At 51.7% G+C, this 25,470-nt stretch overlaps 1 protein-coding gene across 1 annotated transcript in view; it reads right to left on the bottom strand.

The window, feature by feature from the left end:
• RAD54B (RAD54 homolog B) overlaps positions 1-13,168 on the bottom strand; it is a 40,373-nt gene extending 27,205 nt beyond the window's left edge. Inside the window, exons 1-4 of the mRNA XM_009902963.2 lie at positions 12,979-13,168; positions 5,205-5,492; positions 3,634-3,796; positions 343-568 (exon numbers count right to left, since the gene is read on the bottom strand). Of these exons, the coding sequence (XP_009901265.2) occupies positions 343-568; positions 3,634-3,796; positions 5,205-5,492; positions 12,979-13,003 (702 nt within the window). The 5' untranslated portion in view covers positions 13,004-13,168. The remainder of the gene's footprint in view (positions 1-342; positions 569-3,633; positions 3,797-5,204; positions 5,493-12,978) is intronic.
• Positions 13,169-25,470: the final 12,302 nt, after the last annotated feature.

Below are 25,470 nucleotides of genomic sequence, written 5' to 3'. Positions count from 1 at the left end.
ATATGAGCAATTACTTGAAGGAAAAACAAAGGGCTACACAGACATGTTAAGAGAGAATTACAAGGCTTTGTCTCTGGTTGAAAGAGATGAAGAAGAAAATCACAAGTCACAGAATCACAGAACCACCAAGGTTGGAAGAGACCCCAAAGATCATCAAGTCCAACCTGTCACCACAGACCCCATGACTAAACCATGGCACCAAGTGCCACATCCAGTCCCCTCTTGAGCACCTCCAGGGATGGGGACTCCACCACCTCCCTGGGCAGTCCTCTATTGTGAGCCAAAAAAACAACCCCAAAACCAAAACCAATGACTTAATCCCTGTTTGGCAATACATCTTACCTGATCAACTGTGAAGACTTTGATCCTTTCACTTCCCAACCACTTCTGAAATTCCTTTCTCCAGTTCTTCACCAGGCTCCCAGGGGTGACAATTAGAGCTCTCTTGAGCACAGGTCTGCAGCCGTAGGGCCCCTGGCGCAGCAGGGTCCAGACCAGAGCGATGCACTGCAAGGTTTTGCCTAAGCCCATTTCATCAGCAAGAATGGCTCCAAATCTGCCACTCACTCTGCAAGAGAGAGTTTTAGGTGGGGGGGACAATTGGAAAGACAAATTACAGTGTCACAGTATCACCAAGGCTGGAAGAGACCTCAAAGATCATCAGGTCCAACCTGTCACCACAGACCTCACAACTAGACCATGGCACCAAGTGCCACATCCAATCCCCTCTTGAACACCTCCAGGGATGGGGACTCCACCACCTCCCTGGGCAGCACATTCCAATGGCTAACAACTCTCTCAGTGAAGAACTTTCTCCTCACCTCCAGCCTAAACCTCCCCTGGCACAGCTTGAGACTGTGTCCCCTTGTTCTGGGGCTGGGTGCCTGGGAGAAGAGACCAACTCCATCCTGGCTACACCCTCCCTTGAGATAGTTGTAGAGAGCAAGAAGGTCTCCCCTGAGCCTCCTCTTCTCCAGGCTAAACAACCCCAGCTCCCTCAGCCTCTCCTCACAGGGCTCTGCTCAAGGCCTCTCCCCAGCCTTGTTGCCCTTCTCTGGACACCTTCAAGTGTCTCAATGTCCTTCTTAAACTGAGGGGCCCAGAACTGGACACAGGACTCAAGGTGTGGCCTAACCAGTGCAGAGTACAGGGCACAATGACCTCCCTGCTCCTGCTGGCCACACTGTTCCTGATGCAGGCCAGGATGCCATTGGCCCTCTTGGCCACCTGGGCACACTGCTGGCTCATGTTTAGGCAGCTGTCAATCATCACCCCCAGGTCCCTCTCTGTTTGGCAGCTCTCAGCCTCTCTGACCCCAGCCTGTAGCTCTGCATGGGGTTGCTGTGGCCAAAGTGCAGCCCCTGACTCTTGGACTTGTTGAATGCCATCCTGTTGGCCTCTGCCCATCTGTGCAGTCGGTCGAGGTCCCTCTGCAGAGCCCTTAGACCCTCTAACTGACCAACATCTGCTCCCAACTTGGTGTCATCTGCAAACTTGCTGATGACTGACTCAATGCCCTCATCCAGATCATCAATAAAGAACAGGATGAGGCCCAGCACTGATCCCTGGGGCACACCACTGGTGCCTGGCTGCCAGCTGGATGTGGCACCATTCACCACCACTCTCTGGGCTCAGCCTCCAGCCAGTTCCTAACCCAGCTCAGAGTGCTGCTGCCCAAGCCAGGGGCTGACAGCTTGGCCAGCAGTTTGCTGTGGGAGGTCACAGCTGGCTTAGGGAATTGCTTCCTCTGGTTGATTACTGAAGTGTAAAGAACCTATTCATGCTTATTATGCTCTACTCACTCAGTTAGACCAGAAGACCTTAGAGGAAGAACTTGATCTGGAAAACTTGATCTCTAGTCCTCTAAAAATAAAGAATTCTTCTGCCAGAATTCAAAACATTGTCTGACATGTTGTTATTAATTTCTGTGCACCTTAAGAAAGCTATTGGGAAAGCACTTTCAGAAAGGGTCCTGCATATTTTTCAACAGCTCCTTCATGATGGCATTCAACAAGTCCAAGTGCCAGGTGCTGCCCTTTGGTCACACCCACCCCATGCAGTGCTACAGGCTGGGGGCAGAGTGGCTGAGAGCTGCCAAACAGAGAGGGACCTGGGGGTGCTGATTGACAGCAGCTGAACATGAGCCTGCAGGGTGCCCAGGGGGCCAAGAAGGCCAATGGCATCCTGGCCTGCATCAGGAATATTCTGGCCTGCATCAGGAATACCATGGCCAGCAGGAGCAGGGAAGTCATTGTGCCCTGTGCTCAGCACTGGTTAGGCCACACCTTGAGTCCTCTGTCCAGTTCTGGGCTCCTCAGATGTTGAGACACTTGAACCTGTCCAGAGAAGGGCAATGAGGCTGGGGAGGGGTCGGGAGCACAGCCCTGTGAGGAGAGGCTGAGGGAGCTGGGGTTGCTTAGCCTGGAGAAGAGGAGGCTCAGGGGAGACCTTCTTGCTCTCTACAGCTCCCTGAAGGGAGGTTGTAGCCAGGTGGGAGTTGGTCTCTTCTCTCAAGCAAGCAGCACCAGACACAGTCTCAAGAGGACACAGTCTCAAGCTGTGCCAGGGGAAGTTTAGGCTGGAGGTTAGGAAGAAATTCTTCCCAGCAAGAGAGATTGGCCATTGGAAAGTGCTGCCCAGGGAGGTGGTGGAGTCACCATCCCTGGAGGTGTCCAAGAAAGGCTTGGACGTGGCACTTGGTGCCATGGTTTAGTAGTCATGAGGTGTTGGCTGACAGGTTGGACTGGATGATCTCTGAGGTCTTTTCCAACCTGGTTGATTCTATGATTCTATGACTGAAGTTGTTGAATAGAACTGGGCCCAGCACTGATCCCTGGGGGACACCACCAGTCACTGGACAGCAACTGGATGCCACACCATGACCCAGTGCCAGGTCACCCAGCCAGTTTCTAACCCAGCAAAGGGTGCACATGTCGAAGCCATGGGCTGCCAGCTTTTCCAGGAGGATGCTGTGGGAGGCTGGGTCAAAGGCTTTGTGACCACATCCACAGACTGCATCTGTGTTTACATGACCTGGTGTTTGCAGGAGAACTGAGAGGCCTTTTGGTGCACTGGCTTCTCATCACATCTGGCAAGGTCCCAGGAAGCATGGTGCTACATCCAGGGCAGAAAACAGCCTTTCCTCCTGGGAAATCACTAAGTAATGGAACAGTTCCTCAAATCTCCCCATTCAAATTGTCTCATTTTGGACAGAAAACATGGCAGGCACTGAAAGTCTGGAGAAGAGAAGACTGAGAGGGGATTTAAGCAATGTCTATAAATATCTGAGGGCTGGGGGTCAGGAGGGAGGGAAGAGGCTCTGCTCACTTGCTCCCTGGGATAGGACAAGGAGCAGTGGATGGAAACTCCAGCACAGGAGGTTCCACCTCAACATGAGGAGGAACTTCTTCACTGTGAGGGTCACAGAGCCCTGGAGCAGGCTGCCCAGAGAGGTTGTGGAGTCTTCTTCTCTGGAGACTTTCAAGCCCCATCTGGATGTGTTCCTGTGTGACCTGCCCTGGATTCTATGCTCCTGCTCTGGCAGGGGGGTTGGAGGGATGACCCTGGGAGGTCCCTTCCAACCCCTGACATCCTATGATCCTAAGACAACAGGATAATAAATGATTCTCTTACCTCATTCCCATCACACATTCATAGAGAAAGAGAATTCCTTCCCTCTGGTGAGGTCGGAGGTTATTTGCGATGTAAGGATCCACAACCACATCCACCACAGGCAGCCCAGCCTTGTTGAACATCCACTGATGGCTGGCACTTGGTTTGGGCATCACCAGGGAATCTGGAAGTTCAAAACATAGGCAGGTATGGTACAAACCCACCACTTCTGGTCTGTTATCCACAGGTGTTGTTTCTCCAACTCAGCTACAGACAACAAGTCAAAGCAGTGTGGCTAGCAGGTTGAGAGAGGAGAGTCTGCCACTCTGCTCTGCTCTGCTGAGACCTCACCTGCAGTACTGTGTCCAGCTCTGGGGCCCCCAATGCAAGAGAGACATGGACCTGACAGACATGATCCAGAGCAGGCCACCAAGATGATCAGAGGGCTGGAAAACCTCTGCTGTGGAGACAGGCAGAAAGAATTGGAGCTGCTCAGCCTGGAGAATGGAATGCTCCAGGGAGACCTTGGAGCTACATTTCACTATCTGAAGGGGACCTACAGGAGGGCTGGGGAGGGACTGTTCAGAAGGGCCTGTGGGGATAGGATGAGAGGCAATGGTTTGAAACTGGAGCAGGACAGATTTAGGTTGGCCATCAGGAGGAAGTTCTGCGCAGTGAGAGTGGTGAAATACTGGAACAGGCTGCCCAGGGATGTGGTTGAGGCCCCATCCCTGGAGACATTCAAGCTCAGACTGGATGTGGCCCTGTGCAGCCTGCTCTAGTTGGAGGTGTCCCTGTTGAGTGCAGGGGGGTTGGACAGGATGCCCTTTGAGGCTCCCTTCCAGCCCAATGCAACCTGTGAAGCTAATGACTGCTAGAAATGCTGTTTAATATATTGACCATTCTCAGACAGAAAATGCATTTACCACCAGCATATCAGGTTGCCCAGGGAGGTACTGGAGGCTCCATTCCCAGAGATATTCAAGGTCTGGCTCAGCAAGGCTCTGGGCAACCTGATCTAGTGGAAAATGTCCCTGCTGAGTGCAGAGGGGTTGGAATGGATGACCTTTGGTGGTCCCTTCCAGCCTAAAACCATTCTATGATTCCATGAATCAAGCTTAACCTCTCTATTACTGACCCCCCACTGTAATTACTGTGCTGCTATATGATGTCAGTGCTTCATTCCCCCAGGGGGAAGCTGGAACTCATCTGGAACTTACAGAATGTGTCAAACTGTTTCCCTGATCAATAAACTCACTTTTCTTGGCAGAACTCTCAGAAGCCACTGTAACTTGTTTCTGCAGCCTTGTGTAGCTATGCCAAACTTCATGCAGTGCAGAGTATTTCATAGAATCATAGAATCAATAAGGCTGGAAAAGACCTCAGAGATCATCAAGTCCGACCTATCAACCAGCACCTCCTGACAACTAAACCATGGCTCCAAGTGCCAAAACCCCTGACTTGAAACAGCAGCAGGGTATGTCAGAAGTTGTTCAGCAACACACTGGGGAATGTGAATGTTTTGGTGGCACACCCAATGGCTTTTTAAGAGCCAGAGGGTGCTTCAAGAAACTTAAGAGCCTGACTCTCACTTGAAGCGCTGGGATCGTGGCGAGGTTTGCAGCTTTGAGGACCTTTGAGGATATTCTCTTTAGTGCTGGCTTGACAGACAGCTTTGAATGGTTTACAGAATGATTTCAGATTGGCTTGAGAGAGAGCAGCTGGGACTGTGTCATGAGTCCCTATTCCAGCTTGGAAACATCTGCCACTGCTGAAGTCATCTGCTGAAATCACACCCATCACTTCGATTTCTTTTCCTCCAACCATCAGTGTTTGGCCTTCTTCGAGACTCTCCAGCTCCTTAGATTTATAGCCTGAACCTAAAATGAGAGCAAAAGATTCATCAGATAGGACAACACAGCAAAGACTACTTCCTTAACACCAGTAGAATAGAATAGAATAGAATAGAATAGAATAGAATAGAATAGAATAGAATAGAATAGAATAGAATAGAATAGAATGGAATGGAGTGGAGTGGAGTGGAGTGGAGTGGAGTGGAGTGGAGTGGAATGGAATGGAATGGAATGGAATGGAATGGAATGGAATGGAATGGAATGGAATGGAATGGAATTAACCAGGTTGGAAAAGACCTCAGAGATCATCAAGTCCAACCTATCACCCAACACCATCTAATCAACCAAATCATGGCACCAAGTGCCTCATCCAGGCTCTTCTTCAACACTTCCAGGGACAGTGACTCCACCACCTCCCTGGGCAGCACATTCCAATGGCCAATCTCTCTTTCTGGGAGGAATTTCTCCCTCACCTCCAGCCTAAACCTCCCCTGGCACAGCTTGAGTCTGTGTCCTCTTGTCCTGGTGCTGGGTGCCTGGGAAAAGAGACCAACCCCCACCTGGCTACAACCTCCCTTCAGGGAGTTGTAGAGAGCAAGAAGGTCTCCCCTGAGCCTCCTCTTCTCCAGGCTGAGCAACCCCAGCTCCCTCAGCCTCTCCTCACAGGGCTGTGCTCCAGACCCCTCCCCAGCTTTGTTGCCCTTCTCTGGACACCTTCCAGCAACTCAACATCTTTCCTAAACTGAGGAGCCCAGAACTGGACACAGGACTCGAGCTGTGGCCTAACCAGTGCTGAGCACAGGGCACAATGACCTCCCTGCTCCTGCTGGCCACACTGTTGCTGATGCAGGCCAGGATACCATCTGCAGGAAGGAAAACCAAAACTGTGAGCAGGTATTTGCTGATCTTTTGAGGCATTTGGTGATTTTCTTTTGAGGTCCCTTCCAACCTCTACCATCCTGTGTGATGTGATTCTCAAGCATCTCAATTGCTGCACATGTAGACCCATCTCCCTGCTTACCAGAGATTGACATCTGAGTGCTAGCAACCAGAATCAGATGGTAAAATATGTGAGCAAATATGCACTCATCCTAATCCCCAATCAATTCCACTGAATGTCAAACACCCATTTGAAGGAATTTAACATAACCCAGACCCATTTCATCAAATACAGCAGCTTGCTTTAGCTTTAAACTTGCTCAAAACTAGTGATGACCATTCTAGACCATTTCCTTCCTTTCATGGCCCAACAAGAGCACCCCCAGATCTCCTTAGATCAATAGCAAGAGAATCTTGGGGTGTTCTTGTTGAGACATCTTGTTCCCTCCCCCTCTAATCTGCCCTGGTGAGGCCACATCTGGAATATTGTGTCCAGTTCTGGGAACCTCAGGTCAAGAAGGACCTCAGGGAACTGCTTGAGAGAGCCCAGCACAGAGCCACAAAAACAATTGAGTGGAACATCTTCCTGATGAGGAGAGACTGAAGGAGCTGAGGGCTCTGTAGCTTGGAGAGGAGGAGGCTAAGGGGTGACCTCATTCCTGTTGCTAAAGCTGTGCAGGGTGAGTGCCCAGAGGCTGGAGCCAGGCTCTGCTGGGTGATGCCCAAGGACAGCACAAGGGGCAGTGGTGGAAGCTGAGGCAGAGGAAGTGCCATGGAAACAGGAGGAAGAATTTTTTCTCTGTGAGGGTGACAGAGCCCTGGAGCAGGCTGCCCAGGGGGGCTGTGGAGTCTCCCTCTCTGGAGATATTCTCTGAGACATTCAAAACCTGCCTGGATGTGTTCCTGTGTGATCTGCTCTAGGTGCTCCTGCTCTGGCAGGGGGGTTGGCCTGGATGAGCTTTTGAGGTCCCTTCCAGCCCCTAACATTCACAGCATCACAGTACATGAGAGGTTGGAAGGGACCTCCAGAGATCAGCCAGTCCAACCCCTCTGCCAGGGCAGCATCACCCAGGGTAGTCTGCACAGGAAGGCATCCAGGGGGGAGAAGGAGACTCCACAACCTCTCTGGGCAGCCTGCTCCAGGGCTCTGCCACCCTCACACCAAAGAAGGTTCTCCTCATGTTGATTTGAATCCTTCTCTGTTCAAGTTTGTGTCCATTGTTCCTTGGCTTATTACTGCACACCACCCTGAAGAGCTTGGCCCCCTCCACTTGACCCCCACCCCTCACATATTGATAGACATTGATCAGATCCCTCCCAGCCTTCTCTTCTCCAGACCAAACAGCCCCAGGGCTCTCAGTGTCTGTTCACAGGGGAGATGCTCAAGTCCCCTAAGCATCCTCCTGGCTCTCCCTTGGACTCTCTGACAGCTTCTGTGACTCTGCAACATCGTTCTAAATTAGCCTGTTACAATTAAGGATTCATATGCACCTGAGATCTTGACTTCTACCCGTGCTCTGATGATTGCCAGGATCTATCAATCAGCTGAAGAGTTTGCTCCTTCAAAAACCTACCAGGGAAGTGATGCATTCTCTTGTACTGTCCCCTTAGGGACTCAGCCTGAGCAGCTACCATTAGCCTCATTAGAACAGACAGCTACAGCTGCTGCTTTCTGTTAAGCTACAGATGTAGGACAGAACGGTGGCTCCTTCTTCTGACCAGCATTCTAGGGCTTGAAGCTCCCACAGAAGACACAGCTGACATGTATTATGTATTTGCTGAACCCAGCAAGGTCAAAGCCACATCTCCACCTCAGAATTGGACTCAGGCATGTGTTGAACTTCACAGTATCACAGAATCACTAAGGTTGGAAGAGAGCTCAAAGATCATCGAGTCCAACCTGTCACCACAAACCTCATGACTAAACCATGGCTCCAAGTGCCACATCCAATCCCCTCTTGAACACCTCCAGGGATGGGGACTCCACCACCTCCCTGGGCAGCACATCCCAATGACGAATGACTCTCTCTGTGAAGAACTTTCTCCTCACCTCCAGCCTAAATCTCCCCTGGCACAGCTTGAGACTGTGTCCTCTTGTTCTGCTGCTGGTTGCTTGAGAGAAGAGACCAACTCCCTCCTGGCTACAACCTCCCTTCAGGGAGTTGTAGAGAGCAAGAAGGTCTCCCCTGAGCCTCCTCTTCTCCAGACTAAGCAACCCCAGCTCCCTCAGCCTCTCCTCACAGGGCTGTGCTCAAGGCCTCTCCCCAGCCTTGTTGCCCTTCTCTGGACACCTTCAAGTGTCTCAATGTCCTTCTTAAACTGAGGGGCCCAGAACTGGACACAGGACTCCAGGTGTGGCCTAACCAGTGCTGAGCACAGGGCAGAATGACTTCCCTGCTCCTGCTGGCCAGACTATTCCTAATGCAGGCCAGGATGCCTTTGGCCTTCTTGGCCCCCTGGGCACACAGCTGGCTCATGTTTAGGTAGCTGTCAATCAGCACCCCCAGATTTGTGGCACTTTGTGGCACTTTGAATTCACAGACTTGGATCCTTAGGTGGGTGCAAAAGCTTGACTGTAGAGCAGCAGTTAAAGCACTCACCTGTGAGAGAGGCAAAGCTTTACACATACCTATCTCACAAACAACCTATAAAGAGTGCTGCAAAGCTCAGGTCTCCCACTTTCAGCAATGTTGGGTGGGGAATGTCTTGGATTTGAATTCCTTTAAGAGAAAAAACTGTGTTGAGGTGTTTCACAGACTAGGCAAATGCTGGAAGAACAGCCTGGCCAATAGCAGAAGGGAGGTATTTTTCTTCCCCTTCCTCTAAATGTCTTCAAAAAGCACCCAGTGAACCTTGCTGGGTCCTGAAAGAACACTGCTTGCTTTCAGGAAGGAGCTGGAGATGCCAGAACACAAGAAATGCACATGGCCCTCCTAAGGGAGGTGCCTGGAGAGGGCATTTCAGACCTTTCCTTTGCTCTGCATTTTGGTTTGCTGTCATTACCTCTGCACAGCTTCAGGCTGAGCATACTGAACACAGCTGCATTCCAGTCTGCAGAGTCCAGGTCTAAGCCAGGACAAGCTTTAAGGACAGAGAGGAACTTAAGAAAGGCAACCCTACAAAGTTCAGGAAGGGATGCAGCTGCCAGAAATAACTGTCTCTGTAACACAGAGCAGATTACAAGAGAGCACCTCCTGAATTCTTTGTAATATACTCTTAAGGAATTAGGAGATTTGCAGGGGAGAAATGCACAGAAGCACAGAATGGCTTAGGCTGGAAGGGACCTCAGAGATCATCTGCTCCAACCTCCACATCACAGGCAGGGATGCCTCTTGACTGGACTCAGCTGCTCAAGACCTCATCCAACGTGGCCTTAAACACCTCAAGGCAGGAGGCAGCCACAACCTGTCTGAGAAACCTATTGCAGAGTCTCACCACCCTCACACTGAAGAACTTCTTCCTCAGCTCCAGTCTCACCCTGCTCTTCCTCAGCTTCAAACCATTCCCCCTTGTCCTGTCTCAGACACCCTCAGGAAAAGTCCCTCTGCAGCCTTCCTCCAGGGTCCCTTCAGCTATTGGAAGGCAGCTCTAAGGCTGAACACCCCCAGCTCCCTCAGCCTGTCCTCACAGCAGAGCTGCTCCAGCCCTTGGATCATCTTTGTGGCTTCCTCTGGACTCACTCCAGCAGTTCTGTGTCCTTCTTCTGCTGGGGACACCAGAACTGGACACAGTACTTGAGGTGGGTCTCAGCAGAGGAGAGTAAAAGGGCAGAATGCCTTCTCTTGCCCTGATGGCCACAAAGCAGAATGTTCTCTTGCCTCAAAACCAAGCAACAGCCTGTGAGCTACTAGGTTCCCCTTCTCCTTCTTAGATCCAGCCCTGGTGTGCCTACAGAAAAAAACAATACAGTCCTCCTCTGCCCTTTTCTTCCTATACAAAACTAAGAATGCTGGTTGCTCCTTCACACTCACTGTAAGCTTCCTAGCATCCAACACCACTCTGGAGGTAAGCACCACCCCCTGGGCCTTTCCTTCCCTAGGGCTGGTAGGGTAATTGCCAGGAATTTAAAACTCACGTCACTAAAACTGGCACTGAGAGGAACTGAGCTTGGGCACTGGTTAGGCCACACCTTGAGTCCTGTGCCCAGTTCTGGGCTTCTCAATTTAAGAAGGACACTGAGATACTTGAAGGTGTCCAGAGAAGGGCAACAAGGCTGGGGAGGGGTCTGGAGCACAGCCCTGTGAGGAGAGGCTGAGGGAGCTGGGGTTGCTTAGCCTGGAGAAGAGGAGGCTCAGGGGAGACCTTCTTGCTCTCTGCAACTCCCTGAAGGGAGGCTGTAGCCAGATGGGGGTTGGTCTCTTCTTCCAGGCAACCAGCATCAGAACAAGAGGACACAGTCTCAAGCTGTGCCAGGGGAGGTTTAGGCTGGAGGGGAGGAGAAAGTTCTTCCCAGAAAGAGTAATTGGCCATTGGGATGTGCTGCCCAGGGAGGTGGTGGAGTCCCCATCCCTGGAGGTGTTCAAGAGGGGATTGGATGTGGCACTTGGTGCCATGGTCTAGTCATGAGGTCTGTGGTGACAGGTTGGACTTGATGATCTCTGAGGTCTCTTCCAACCTTGTGATACTGTGATACATTGCTTTGCTATCAATAAATTCAAATGAACTTCCCAGCCACAGGCTTCATTTGCAAATCATAACTGCCTGGGCCCCAGAAGGCTCACAGTACCCTGCTTTTAACAATAAAGCAGACAAATCATCTCACCAGCCCCAAATTTAATCAAATCACATTTTGTGGCAAACATTTTGTCCAAGCCTCCTGCCTCACAACAATCTCTTTGGCTCAGTTAGCAAAGTTAATTCCTGTTTTGCTTTCAGGGGGGAAAAAAAAATTAATGCTTCAAGTTGACTGCAGCCTGCAGTTTGCAAAGCTTATTTTTAACTCTGATAAGAGCCCAAACTGTGCCTTACAGCAGCAGCTGCTGCTAGAACTGCAAGACTAAAAATTGCCTCCACAGCTGACTTTGGCTGGGCTGCAAAATGTTGCTGCTTGCTTGTCTTTCCAACAAAGACAAGAGTTATAGCTGTTTGCCTGGCTGACAAGCCCAGATCCAACCTCTGAAGTTCCCAGGCTGCTGGTTGGATTACCTGCAGGAAGCTTACCTCTGTGTTTTCTCCTAATTCTAACACAATGCTCTACACATTGGCCACAGCAGCCCCATGCAGTGCTGCAGGCTGGGGGCAGAGTGGCTGGAGAGCAGCCAGGCAGAGAGGTACCTGGGGGTGCTGGTTGATGGTAGGCTGAACATGAGCCAGCAGTGTACCCAGGGGGCCAAGAAGGCCAATGGCATCCTGGCCTGCATCAGGAACAGTGTGGCCAGCAGGAGCAGGGAAGTCATTGTGCCCTGTGCTCAGCACTGGTTAGGCCACACCTTGAGTCCTGTGTCCAGCTCTGGGCTTCTCAGGTTAGGAAAGATGTTGAGCTGCTGGAAGGTGTCCAGAGAAGGGCAACAAAGCTGGGGAGGGGTCTGGAGCACAGCCCTGTGAGGAGAGGCTGAGGGAGCTGGGGTTGCTTAGCCTGGAGAAGAGGAGGCTCAGGGGAGAGCTTCTTGCTCTCTCCAACTCCCTGAAGGGAGGTTGTAGCCAGGTGGGGGTTGGTCTCTTTTCCCAGGCAACCAGCACCAGAACAAGAGGACACACTCTCAAGCTGTGCCAGGGGAGGTTTAGGCTGGAGATGAGGAAGAAATTCTTCCCAGCAAGAGAGATTGGCCATTGGAATGTGCTGCCCAGGGAGGTGGTGGAGTCCCCTTCCCTGGAGGTGTTTTGGAAGAGCCTGGATGAGGCACTTGGTGCCATGGTTTAGTTGATTAGATGGTGTTGGATGATAGGTTGGACTTGATGATCTCAAAGGTCTCTTCCAACCTGGTTAATTCAATTCTATTCTATGCTATGCTATTCTATGCTAAGCTATGCTATGCTAAGCTATGCTATGCTATTCTATGCTAAGCTATGCTATGCTATGCTATGCTATGCTATGCTATGCTATGCTACCTTTTCCAATGCAATCAAAACCCTCACTTGGCATCTCTGCTGAGGTAGTTCAGCCATTCATTTCCAGATCCTCTCCTGGAACTAGCATTTGGTGTTGCTATGAATAATGGTATTAAGCCTGCCCCAGCCTCCCCCAAGCATCTGCCTTAGATGTAAGAAATACAAAGCTTGCTGTCTGTCTCCTTCTTCCCCAAGCCCTGCTGGTTTATTTCTTCATCCTTCAGTCTGCCATTGGTATGTGAAACTCTGAATGCCCTCAAGAGCTGTGTCTCTGGGGCTCAATACACAGACATTTCAAGCTGGTTGCTCACATACAGAAGCATTCACTTACAGAAGTCATTCAATTAGAGCAGAGAAGAATTGGATTGGATGTTAGGAACAAGTTCTTTACCACAAGGGTGGTGGAACACTGGAAGAGGTTGCCCAGGGAGGTAGTTGAGGCCCCATCCCTGGAGGTATTCAAGGTCAGGCTCAACCTGATCTAGTTGAGGCTGCCCCTGCAGACTGCAGGGGGGTTGGGCTGGATGACCTTTGGAGGTCCCTTCCAACCCAAACCATTCTATGATTCCATGCAAATCTGCAGTACCTCTTCCAATGTCTTTGCCTTCCATGTCTTTCAGGATTACTGACTTTCCTTTTGCAATGAGAACAGCATCACCTTCCCACTTCTTGTGCTTCTTCTTTGATGCCTTACACCACACAACACTGAAATATTTCACAGGGCAGCCAGGTTCCCCCTGGGCTGCTTCTTCCTTTGCTGCCCCTGATGTGGGCAAGCACAGCACATCTAGAAAAGAAATAAAACAAGAAGATCCCAGGTTATCTTGGTGAAGGACACAGCCATTTGCATTGCAAAGAATCACAGACACTCTCTGCATTCATCTCACACAAAGTGCTGCATTTCCTTTCCTGGGCTGCTCATGGTAAGTTTGGGCTGAGACAAAACAGCACTGGCAACCAGCACCACAACAAGAGGACACAGTCTCAGGCTGCACCAGGGGAGGTTTAGCCTGGATGTTAGGAAGGAATTCTTCCCAGCAAGAGAGATTGGCCATTGGAATGTGCTGCCCAGGGAGGTGGTGGAGTCACCATCCCTGGAGGTGTTTTGGAAGAGCCTGGATGAGGCACTTGGTGCCATGGTTTAGTTGGTTAGATGGTGTTGGGTGACAGGTTGGACTTGATGATCTCAAAGGTCTCTTCCAACCTGGTTAATTCTATTCTATTTCATTCTATTCTATTCTATTCTATTCTATTCTATTCTATTCTATTCTATTCTATTCTGACTCATCATGGGGTCAGAGTGGCTGAGAGCTGCCAAACAGAAAGGGACCTGGGGGTGCTGATTGACAGCTGCCTAAACATGAACCAGCAGAGTGCCCAGGTGGCCAAGAAGGCCAATGGCATCCTGGCCTGCATCAGGAACAGTGTGGCCAGCAGGAACAGGGAAGTCATTGTGCTCCTGTACTCAGCACTGGTTAGGCCACACCTCGAGTCCTGTGTCCAGTTCTGGGCCCCTCAGTTTAGGAAGGACATTGAGAGACTTGAAGGTGTCCAGAGAAGGGCAAGGAGGCTGGGGAGGGGTCTGGAGCACAGCCCTCTGAGGAGAGGCTGAGGGAGCTGGGGTTGCTTAGCCTGGAGAAGAGGAGGCTCAGGGGAGACCTTCTTGCTGTCTACAACTACCTGAAGGGAGGTTGTAGCAAAAAGGGAGTTGGTCTCTTCTCTTAAGCAACCAGCACCAGAACAAGAAGACACAGTCTCAAGCTGTGCCAGGGGAGGTTTAGGCTGGAGGTGAGGAGAAAGTTCTTCACTGAGTGAGTTGTTCGTCATTGGAATGTGCTGCCCAGGGAGGTGGTGGAGTCCCCATCCCTGGAGGTGTTCAAGAGGGGATTGGATATGGCACCTAGTGCCATGGTTTAGTAGTCAGGAGGTGCTGGGTGACAGGTTGGACTTGATGATCTCTGTGGCCTTTTCCAACCTTGGTGATACTGTGATCCTGTGATCATGAACTAGGAACCATTTCACTTGTGGCAGGAAGAGTGCACTTCACACCTACTGGGTACCCTAGTGACAGAACTCCTGATTTGACACACCAGACAATGAGGATGGGAAAAGAATATAAGGAAAGACTGGGGAGAAAGAAAAAAATTAAAGAAATGAGCATGGGAATCAGAGAATCACAGAATCAGTTTGGTTGGAAGAGACCTTCAAGGGCATCTAGTTCTGCCTTTGTGCCAGCACTGAATGGTCAACACTAAACCATGTCCCTAAGCACAGTCCACAGGCTGCTTAAACACCTCCAGGGATGGTGACTCCAGCACTGCCCTGGGCAGAGCATGCCAATGCTTGAGAGCCTTTCCAATGAAGAAGCATTTCCTAATATCCAGCCTGCACCTCCCCTGGTGCAGCTTGGAACCGTTTCCTCTGGTCCTGTCACTTGTCACCAAGGAGAAGAGGCTGCCCCCTCCTCGCTCCAGCCTCCCTCCAGGTACCTGAGAGAGACAAGAAGCAAATGAAATCCCTCCTGGTGAGAGGGTGGTGGCAACATTCTGCCAGCAAGGACAGGAAGCCAGAACTTGGGAAAGGGAGCAGAGGATCTGGAGTAACCATATCTGGAGCTGAAGTGATTAGTATTAAGTGGCAGGATCACCAGAATTCTAACAAGAACAAAGATGATTTCAACCCTTGCTGCTCACTGACCATAGACAAAGAATGTTAGGGTTGGAAGGGACCTTGAAAGCTCATCCAGTCCAACCCCCCTGCCAGAGCAGGCTCACCCAGGGCATGTCACACAGGAACACATCCAGGAAGGTGCTGAATGTCTCCAGAGCAGGAGACTCCACAACCTCTCTGGGCAGCCTGCTCCAGGCCTCTGCCACCCTCACAGGGAAAAAGTTTTTCCTCATGTTTTCTGGAACCTCCTCTGCTCCAGCTTGCCCCCAGTGCCCCTTGTCCTGTCACTGCACATCCCTGAGCAGAGCCTGGCTCTGTCCTCCCCACACTGCCCTGCACATCACCAGCAATGAGGTCACCCCTCAGGCTCCTCTGTTCCTCTGCTCCAAGCTCCAAGCCCCAGCTCCCTCAGCCTGTCCTCGCAGGGAGATGTTCCACTGCCTTCAGCAGCCTTGTGGCTCTGTGCTGGACTCTCTCAAGCAGTTCCCTGAGGTCCTTCTTGACCTGAGGGGCTCAGAACTGGGCACAGTATTCCAGATTCGAGGTTTGCTGAGAGCCTGGACGGTGAACTGCAATTCAATTCTGAGCTCTGCTGTTAATCAGTTCGGACTGAATATAATAAGTAACAGGATCTGTGTGTGCACCACAGTGTGAGCAAGATCAGGCAGTCATGGCCACTGATTGCTGTCCCAAACAGCAAATCACCCAGCCTGGGTTTTGTGACCCATGGCTGAACTGTACCAAGGGGCACGTCCCTCCTCCGGGCACCACGGGCTCGGCAGCGCTTGGGACATGCTGAACAAGGCTTGGAAAAGCTTCAGCAAACAACAGTCAGAAAAAGCAAGCTTTCTCTCTCTGCTTGAGAAAGCAAGGCCTTAAAACCACAGCCTAGCTGATAGGAGGAGAGGTTTCAGCAGCCTGAGGAAGGTGATGATTTACAGGAAGCGGGCCGGGATCCAAGAGAGGGGATGGGAGCCGGCCGATGGCAAACGCGTTTAACCGGTTTCTGCCAGAGCAGGAGCCAGAGCAAACACATTGATTAAGTGTGCTGGGTGACTCCCAGGGCAGCAGGAAAGCAGCTGCCTGATCAAACACTCCAGAAGGTAACTCAAAGGTGCCCTTTCAGTAGGCACCGCAGCGGAGCTTGCAGCGCTGTAAATAGCTGCTCCCAGAGCAGCGTGGCGTGCTCCGGTGCGCAGGGCAGCAGGCACCGGCCTGAGCTGTGCCTCCACGGATGGCTCAAGGCAATGCAAGTGCAGGCTGCTGACAAAGCCCACAAGCTCCCCTCTCCTTCCCTCTCCCCCTCTGCTTCTCAAGGCAAACACATCCTGGGCTGCAGCAAGAGAAGTGTGGCCAGCAGGGCCAGGGAGGGGATTCTGCCCCTCTGCTCCACTCTGCTGAGACCACAGATGCAGCTCTGGGGCCAGTTCTGGAGCCCCTAGGACAGGAAGGATCTGGAGGTGCTGGAAGGTCTCCAGAGAAGGGCCACGAGGATGAGCAGAGGGCTGGAGCTGCTCTGCTATGAGGACAGACTGAAGGAGTTGGGACTGTTCAGTCTGCAGGAGAGAAGGCTCTGAGGAGACCTAATTGTGGCCTTCCAGGATCTGCAGGGGGCTACAGGAAAGCTGGGGAGGGACTTTTGAGGGTATCAGGGAGTGACAGGACTGGGGGGGGTGGAGCACAACTAGAAATGGGGAGATTGAGCTTGGATGTTAGGAAGAAGTTGTTCCCCATGAGGGTGGTGAGAGACTGGCACAGGTTGCCCAGGGAGGTGGTGGAAGCCTCCTGCCTGGAGGTGTTTGCAGCCAGGCTGGATGTGGCTGTGAGCAACCTGCTGTAGTGTGAGGTGTCCCTGGCCATGGCAGGGGGGTTGGAAATGGCTGAGCCTTGAGGTCCCTTCCAACCCTGACAATTCTATGATTCAATGATTCTCCTCCACTGCAGCTCAGTGAATCCCCTCAGCAGCCAAGAGTCAGTCCAGGGGTGGGATCAGTGTGATTTGGAATAGGGACACCACGGGGCTGGCCCTCCTTTTTTCTGCGGCAGCTACTGTTAGGTTGGGATGATTTGGGGATCATCAGACCTGTCAAGTTACCCAACATCTCTGTACCTGAACTTCCACATTGTAAGCAAGCAAGGAATGTCAGGGAGTTGTCCCTCAAGCACTCTTCTTGCACAGCCCCAGTGCAGAAGTCACAGAATTGTCAGGGAGGGAAGGGGAAGGGGAAGGGGAAGGGGAAGGGGAAGGGGAAGGGGAAGGGGAAGGGGAAGGGGAAAGGGAAGGGGAAGGGGAAGGGGAAGGGGAAGGGGAAGGGGAAGGGGAAGGGGAAGGGGAAGGGGAAGGGGAAGGGGAAGGGGAAGGGGAAGGGGAAGGGGAAGGGGAAGGGGAAGGGGAAGGGGAAGGGGAAGGGGAATGTTGTCACTGTCCTTGGACATGGACCCACTGACAGCCACCCTTTGGGTGTGGCCATCAAGCCAGTTCATTACCCACTGAATGGTCCATCCATGGAACCCATCCTGCTCCAGCTTGGAGCCCAGGATGTGGTGTGGGACACTGTTGAAGGTTTGCTCAGGTCCAGGTAAATGACCTCAGGTGCTCAGCTGCCATCTGTAATGTTGTGACCTTGTCACAGAAGGCCAGCAGAAGTTGCAATGTAAAAGGCAGCTCTGATTCAAGTTGCAGCCCATGGCACTAAGGCATAAGGGTGGCAAGAGCAAAGAAGTGTCTGCACTGAGATAAACAAAAAGAGACAGAAAGAAAGTATGTGTGCTTTGGATGAATCCCAGGGGCCACTCAGTGGCAGGGCTGTGCTGCAGCCTCTGAAGGCACTCTCCACATGTGCCATGCATCTGCTCCACAGAGCCCACACCAGCTCTGAGCTCTGAGCAGAGGAGGCAATCAAACAGGCCCTGAATCAAATCAACTCACAGCATTCAGAGCACAGATGTTCACACAGTAGTTCCACATCCTGTTCCACAGGAAGGAGCTGTATGTTAAACACTCCCAAGGCATCCCAGGGCTATTTAAAGAAGGCCAATGGCATCCTGGCCTGCATCAGGAACAGTGTGGCCAGCAGGAGCAGGGAAGTCATTGTGCCCTGTGCTCAGCACTGCTTAGGCCACACCTTGAGTCCTGTGTCCAGTTCTGGGCTCCTCAGTTTAGGAAAGATGTTGAGGTGCTGGAAGGTGTCCAGAGAAGGGCAACAAAGCTGGGGAGGGGTCTGGAGCACAGCCCTGTGAGGAGAGGCTGAGGGAGCTGGGGTTGCTTAGCCTGGAGAAGAGGAGGCTCAGGGGTGACCTTGTTGCTGTCTACAACTCCCTGAAGGGAGGTTGTAGCCAGGTGGGGGTTGGTCTCTTCTCCCAGGCAACCACCACCAGAACAAGAGGACACAGTCTCAAGCTGCACCAGGGGAAGTTTAGGCTGGAGGTGAGGAGGAAATCCTTCCCAGCAAGAGAGATTGGCCATTGGAATGTGCTGCCCAGGGAGGTGGTGGAGTCACCGTCCCTGGAGGTGTTCAAGAGGGGATTGGATGTGGCACTTGGTGCCATGGTCTAGTCAAGAGGTCTGTGGTGACAGGCTGGACTTGATGATCTCTGAGGTCTCTTCCAACCTTGGTGATTCTGTGATGCAGTGAAGGCTGAGAGGGAGATGGCATTGTCCTGCACTTGCAGAGCAATGGCAGTCTGAGGATACACTCAGTTCCAAGCTAATGTGTAAGTGTGCACTGCTGTGCCCTGGAGGTGCAAAAACATGTAGTACTACTTCTCACAGCACTTTCAGGAGACTCTGCCCAGCTCTGGGGCACCCCACACATGAGACCTGCTGGAGGGAGTCCAGAGGGGGCCATCAAGACGAACAGAGGCCTGCAGCACCTCTTCCTTGAAGGCAGGCTGAAAGAATCAGGGCTGTTCAGCCTGGAGAGGAGAAGGATCTGAGGAGACCTCAGAGCTACATTTCAATATCTGAAGGGGACCTACAGGGCTCTTCAGAAGGGCCTGTGGGGATAGGATGAGGGGCAATGGTTTAACACTGGAGCAGGGCAGATTCAGGAGGAAGTTCTGCACAGTGAGAGTGGTGAAACACTGGAACAGGCTGCCCAGGGATGTGGTTGAGGCCCTGTACCTGAAGACATTCAAGATCAGACTGGATGTGGCCCTGTGCAGCCTGCTGTAGCTGGAGGTGTCCCAGCTGCCTGCAGGGGGGTTGGCCAAGATGCCCTTTGAGGGTCACTTCCAACCCAATACAATCTGTGAGTGCAACCTGCAAGAATTGAGCCTACTTGCCCTAAAAGCAGAGGAACCAATGGCAGCTGGGATTAGAGTAGAGTAGGATAGGATAGGATAGGATAGGATAGGATAGGATAGGATAGGATAGGATAGGATAGGATAGAATAGAATAGAATAGAGCAGGTTGGAAAAGACTTTGGGATCATCAAGTCCAACCTATCATCCAACACCATCTGATCAACTAACACATGGCACCAAGCACCCCATCAAGTCTCTTCCTAAACACCTCCAGTGATGGGGACTCCACCACCTCCCTGGGCACCACATTCCAATGGCCAATCTCTCTTGCTGGGAAGAATGTCTTCCTCACCTCCAGCCTAAACCTTCCCTGGCACAGCTTGAGACTGTGTCCTCTTGTTCTGGGGCTGCTTGCCTGGGAGAAGAGACCAACCCCCACCTGGCTACAACCTCCCTTCAGGGAGTTGAAGAGAGCAAGAAGGTCTCCCCTGAGCCTCCTCTTCTCCAGGCTAAGCAACCCCAGCTCCCTCAGCCTCTCCTCATAGGGCTGTGCTCCATTACATCTCAGTCAATTGATTCCAACCCTCTTTCAAACACCCAAAGGTGTAACACATCTCCCTCACGTCAGCACCCTTACCAAACTCAGCCTGACTCATGTTTCAAGCAGGAATGTTTGACAAACACATCCTTGTTTTACATCCACAGTTAGTTTTAAACACAGATGCAGATGACCAAACATGTTTCAGTCTCTGCAAACATCTGTGTCAGTCACTTTGCAAAGCTTTCAGCTGGAACCCCAATCAAACTGGCTTCCAGACTGGGATGTGCAGGGCTCTAGGGATCTCCATCAGCAGATCTTCCTTCACAGAGCTGGTAGCTTCACCAGGCCTTCATCAGTCCATGCAGTATCTTAGAATCATAGAATCAATAAGGTTGGAAAAGACCTCAGAGATCATCAAGTCCAACCTGTCACCCAACACCTCCTGACTAACTAAACCATGGCACCAAGTGCCACATCCAATCCCCTCTTGAACACCTCCAGGGATGGGGACTCCACCACCTCCCTGGGCAGCACATCCCAATGGCCAATCTCTCTTGCTGGGAAGAACTTTCTCCTCACCTCCAGCCTAAACTTCCCCTGGTGCAGCTTGAGACTGTGTCCTCTTGTTCTGGTGCTGGCTGCCTGGGAGAAGAGACCAACCCCCACCTGGCTACAACCACTCTTCCACACCATTTTAAGCACACATACTCACACACACCCCCCAAGTCCATAAAAGCCCTCAGTGGAAGCAAACCCACTGCTTTTGAGAAGCAATTCACAGAGTGACACAGTTCTAGTTGCAGTGAACTACTCCTCCTTGTAGAAGCTCTCACAACTCAGTACTCTGGAGAAGGATCTGGGGAGAAGATAGAGCTGCTTCTGTCCTGTGGCTGGGGTGAAACTTTTCCATTCCTGAAAGCTCTTGGAAATAAAATGCAGTTTGCACATTCTCTGCAGCTTAATTTCCTGAGGATTAGGCAGTGGACATGCTCTAACTGAGGCTGAGAATAGCTTTCTCTGTAGTCACAGCTTTTACAGCTTGGACCAAAGCTGGGTCTCTTCCAAGCACGCCAGCGAGGAATTCCCCCTGGTCCCTCTCCTGTGGAGACATCACCTCCCTTCCTGACACCTACCAGGGAAAGATGACAGAGGGGACAAGGACCAGCTGCAAGAAAGAGCAGTTTGGGAGAAGCCTGAAAAAGAAAGACCACTGCTGGAAAGGGAGGTTGATGTTAAACTGGTAGGACACTGACAAGTGGGTGAAGGAGCGTGAGCCAGAGCACAGCAGGGACAGGCTGAAAACCAAGCAGGGAGGGAAGAGAGCAGGAAGACAAGAGATTATTGCAGGAGAAGAGGTGGAGAAAATAACCAAGGCAGACTAGGACTGGAGTCCAGTGTGAGGCAAGAAGATCAAAGCTGGGATTTTTCTGAGCAGGACCTGGGGCAAGAAAAACTTACTGCCCCTCACCTCTGTGCCTCAGCATTCAAGGTTCACTAAAACCCTGCTTCACTGGAAACCACCAGAGCTGGGAGGAAGAAATGGCAAGGAGCTGATGAGGCAGTGGCATAGACAATCAAGTCAAAAGAGGGAAAGAAACCACCTAGGCACAACACCTAGGGCCAACAGCTGGTGAGCCCAGAAGGACACTCAAAGCAAGCCAAGCTCCTGGCAAGCAGGGCCCACTCCTTCAGTTCAAGCCTTTCCCTAACTCAAATTTGAAGACTGCCAACATAGCCTTGAAGAGAGCCAGCATAAAACTGCTGTGATTGTTACATGGTGCACAGAGCTGTACAGAAGGAAATTCAGCAGCTGCTCTCCATGTGGGGAGGGCTGGGGGAATAGACTAGACTAGACTAGAATTAAACAGGTTGGAAAAGACCTCAGAGATCATCAGGTCCAACCTGTCACCCAACACCTCATAACTAACTAAACCATGGCACCAAGTGTCACATCCAGGCTCTTCCTAAACACCTCCAGGGATGGGGACTCCACCACCTCCCTGGGCAGCACATCCCAATGGCCAATCTCTCCTGCTGGGAAGAATTTCTTCCTCACCTCCAGCCTAAACCTCCCCTGGCACAGCTTGAGACTGTGGCCTCTTGTTCTGGTGCTGGGTGCCTGGGAGAAGAGACCAACCCCCACCTGGCTACAACCTCCCTTCAGGGAGTTGGAGACAGCAATGAGGTCTCCCCTGAGCCTCCTCTTCTCCAGGCTAAGCAACCCCAGCTCCCTCAGCCTCTCCTCACAGGGCTGTGCTCCAGACCCCTCCCCAGCTTTGTTGCCCTTCTCTGGACACCTTCCAGCACCTCAACAATTCTCTTGAACTGAGGGGCCCAGAACTGGACACAGGACTCAAGGTGTGGCCTAAACAATGCAGTGTACAGGGGCAGAATGACCTCCCTGCTCCTGCTGGCCACACTGTTCCTGATGCAGGCCAGGATGCCATTGGCCTTCTTGGCCACCTGGGCACACTGCAGGCTCATGTTCAGCCTACCATCAACCAGCACCCCCAGGTCCCTCTCTGCCTGGCTGCTCTCAGCCACTCTGACCCCAGCCTGTAGCTCTGCATGGGGCTGTTGTGGCTAAAAAAGGATGCTACAGGAGGAGAGCCAGGGGAGATTTAGGTGCCACATAAAAGGCAGAGGCAAATCTCAAAGGTCCTTTCCAACCTGGTTAATTCTATTCTATTCTATTCTATTCTATTCTATTCTATTCTATTCTATTCTATTCTATTCTATTCTATTCTATCCTATCCTATCCTATTCCATTCCATTCCATTTAAGCTTTTGAACTGGATCCATTTGACTTCCCATACCCTGTGAGAAAAACCTAAATCCATTCTGAAGTGAGGAATGGTGGAGGACCAAGACCTGGGCAAGGAATTTGTAGTGGCCCTTTTGAATTTCAAATTCCCATGGAGGCAAAGCAGGAGCTAAAGCATGGGTCATCATAGTGGCTTTCCCCCCCAGGCCCCTTTGTCATTTTCTCCTCTTCAGCCCCCCAGAGTGTTCAGTCTTTCAGTTTCTTTGCTGTCAGCAAACATGCAAAACACTGCATGCCACTATACCAACAGCCTGCACTGAATTCAGTGACCTCCTGAAGCAGTTGGGACCACTTGGTGGTCCCAAAGGGGGAAAAGTTTCAACCTTGCCTGTCTTACACAGATGAAAACCTCCAATGACATGGGATCATCTGTTTAGAGATGGGAATTTGCTTTAAAAGCCAAAAGATTAACATCTAGCACTCCATGATACAAAACCATGCCACAGCTGGGCAGGCTGGAGGAGAATCTCAGCAGGTTCAATAAGGCAAAGTGCAAGGTCCTGCCCCTAGGTTGGGGCAATCACAGATATCCATCCAGGCTGGGGGATGATGAAATGGAGAGCAGAAAAGGACTTGGGAGTGCTGGTGAGTGAGAGGCTGGACATGAGCCAGCAATGGGCACCTGCAGCCCAGAAGGCAAATCACATCCTGGGCTGCATCTGAGGCAGTGTGGCCAGCAAACAGGAAGAGGTGATTCTGCCACTCTGCTCTGCTGAGGCCTGAACTGCAGTGCTGTGGCCAGCTCTGGGGCCCCCAAAACAAGACAGACATGGACCTACTGGAGCAAGTCCAGATGAGGGCCACCATGATGATCACAGGGCTGGATGAACGAACTGGAACTGTTTGGCCTGGAGTAGAGAAGGCTCCAGGAGGACCTTAGAGCTGCATTTCAGTATCTGGAGGGGACCTGCAGGCAGGCAGGGGAGGGACTGTTCAGAAGGGCCTGTGAGGATAGGGTGAGGGACAATGGTTTGAAACTGGAGCAGGGCAGACTTAGGTTGGCCTTCAGGAGGAAGTTCTGCACAGTGAGAGTGGTGAAATACTGGACCAGGCTGCCCAGGGATGTGGGTGAGGCCCCATCCATGTCTGTGAAATAAAGCAAAGTTTGGAGACATCACAAAGCAGCCTGCTCCAGTGACCTCACCTGCCCCATTGTGTGCAGGCATTCATGATAAAGCCTTCAGAGAAAACTTGTTGCACTGCATTGCTGCAGGACCTGCTGCTCACTGAATTAGCCTGGTGCTCACTCAGTGCAGAGAGCTGAACTGCTTGGAAGTGGCAGGTGGAAAAAAGGCTGCTGCTGCTCCTGCTCACAAGGTCCCTCAGCTGCAAGCAGTGTGTGATGAAGGAAGCCAAAACTGCAAGGGTAGAAATCAACTCCTGTGATTAGATAACCTGAATAATGCCTTAGAGGCCTGGATTTTTACTTCCTTGTCATCTAGAGTTCCTCTATGGTGCAAGGACACTCATAGAACCATACCGTATCAGAGTCAGGGAATGGTTTGGGTTGGAAGGGAAGTTCTGCACAGTGAGAGTGGTGAAATACTGGACCAGGCTGCCCAGGGATCACAGTATCACAAAGGTTGGAAGAGACCTCAAAGATCATCGAGTCCAAGCTGTCACCACAGACCTCATGATTAAGCCATGGCACCAAGTGCCACATCCAACCCAGTGTTCAAGAGGGGATTGGATGTGGCACTTGGTGCCATGGTCTAGTCATGAGGTCTGTGGTGACAGGTTGGACTCGATGATCCTTGGGGTCTCTTCCAACCTTAGTGACACTGTGATACTGTGATCCCCTCTTGAACACCTCCAGGGATGGTGACTCCACCACCTCCCTGGGCAGCACATTCCAATGGTGAACGACTCGCTCAGTGAAGAACTTTCTCCTCACCTCCAGCCTAAACTTTCCCTGGCACAGCTTGAGACTGTGTCCTCTTGTTCTGGTGCTGGTTGCCTGGGAGAAGAGACCAACCCCCACTTGGCTACAACCACCTTTCAGGTAGTTGTAGAGGGCAATGAGGTCTCCCCTGAGCCTCCTCTTCTCCAGGCTAAGCAACCCCAGCTCCCTCAGCCTCTCCTCACAGGGCTGTGCTCCAGACCCCTCCCCAGCTTTGTTGCCCTTCTCTGGACACCTTCCAGCATCTCAACATCTTTCCTAACCTGAGGAGCCCAGAACTGGACACAGGGCTCAAGGTGTGGCCTAACCAGTGCTGAGCACAGGGCACAATGACCTCCCTGCTCCTGCTGACCACATTGTTCCTGATGCAGGCCAGGATGCCATTGGCCCTCTTGGCCACCTGGGCACACTGCAGGCTCATGTTTAGGTGGCTGTCAATCAGCACCCCCAGGTCCCTCTCTGTTTGGGAGCTCTCCAGCCACTCTGCCCCCAGCCTGTAGCACTGCATGGGGTTGCATGTGGTTGAGGCCCCATCCCTGGAGACATTCAAGATGAGATGTGCAGCCTGCTCTAGATGCCCTTCCCACCCAATGCAATCTGTGAATCTGTGAGCAACAGAGATGGTAGAGGTACTTCATTTGAACTAGTGGGAAGAACCCTCTCACCACTACCTCTCAAGGGTATCAGCTGGAGGGAAGGCAAGATGCAGAGCACAGACTTTCAAAGTCACAGCTCCATGGTAGGAAACCGTTCTTCCTGAACCCTCTCAACTGTCTCACAATCCAACAGACTCCAGCTCCCACTGTAGGAATTTAATGAACTAAGCTGAAAGCTTCTGCCAAGTCCACAGCCAGAGATGTGCAAGGCATATTATCAAAGGCAAAAGCATCATCAGTGA

This window comes from Dryobates pubescens, chromosome 14 (genome assembly GCF_014839835.1).
Source record: "Dryobates pubescens isolate bDryPub1 chromosome 14, bDryPub1.pri, whole genome shotgun sequence".
Lineage (NCBI taxonomy): Eukaryota > Metazoa > Chordata > Aves > Piciformes > Picidae > Dryobates > Dryobates pubescens.
This window is presented reverse-complemented; position numbering and strand designations above follow the sequence as displayed.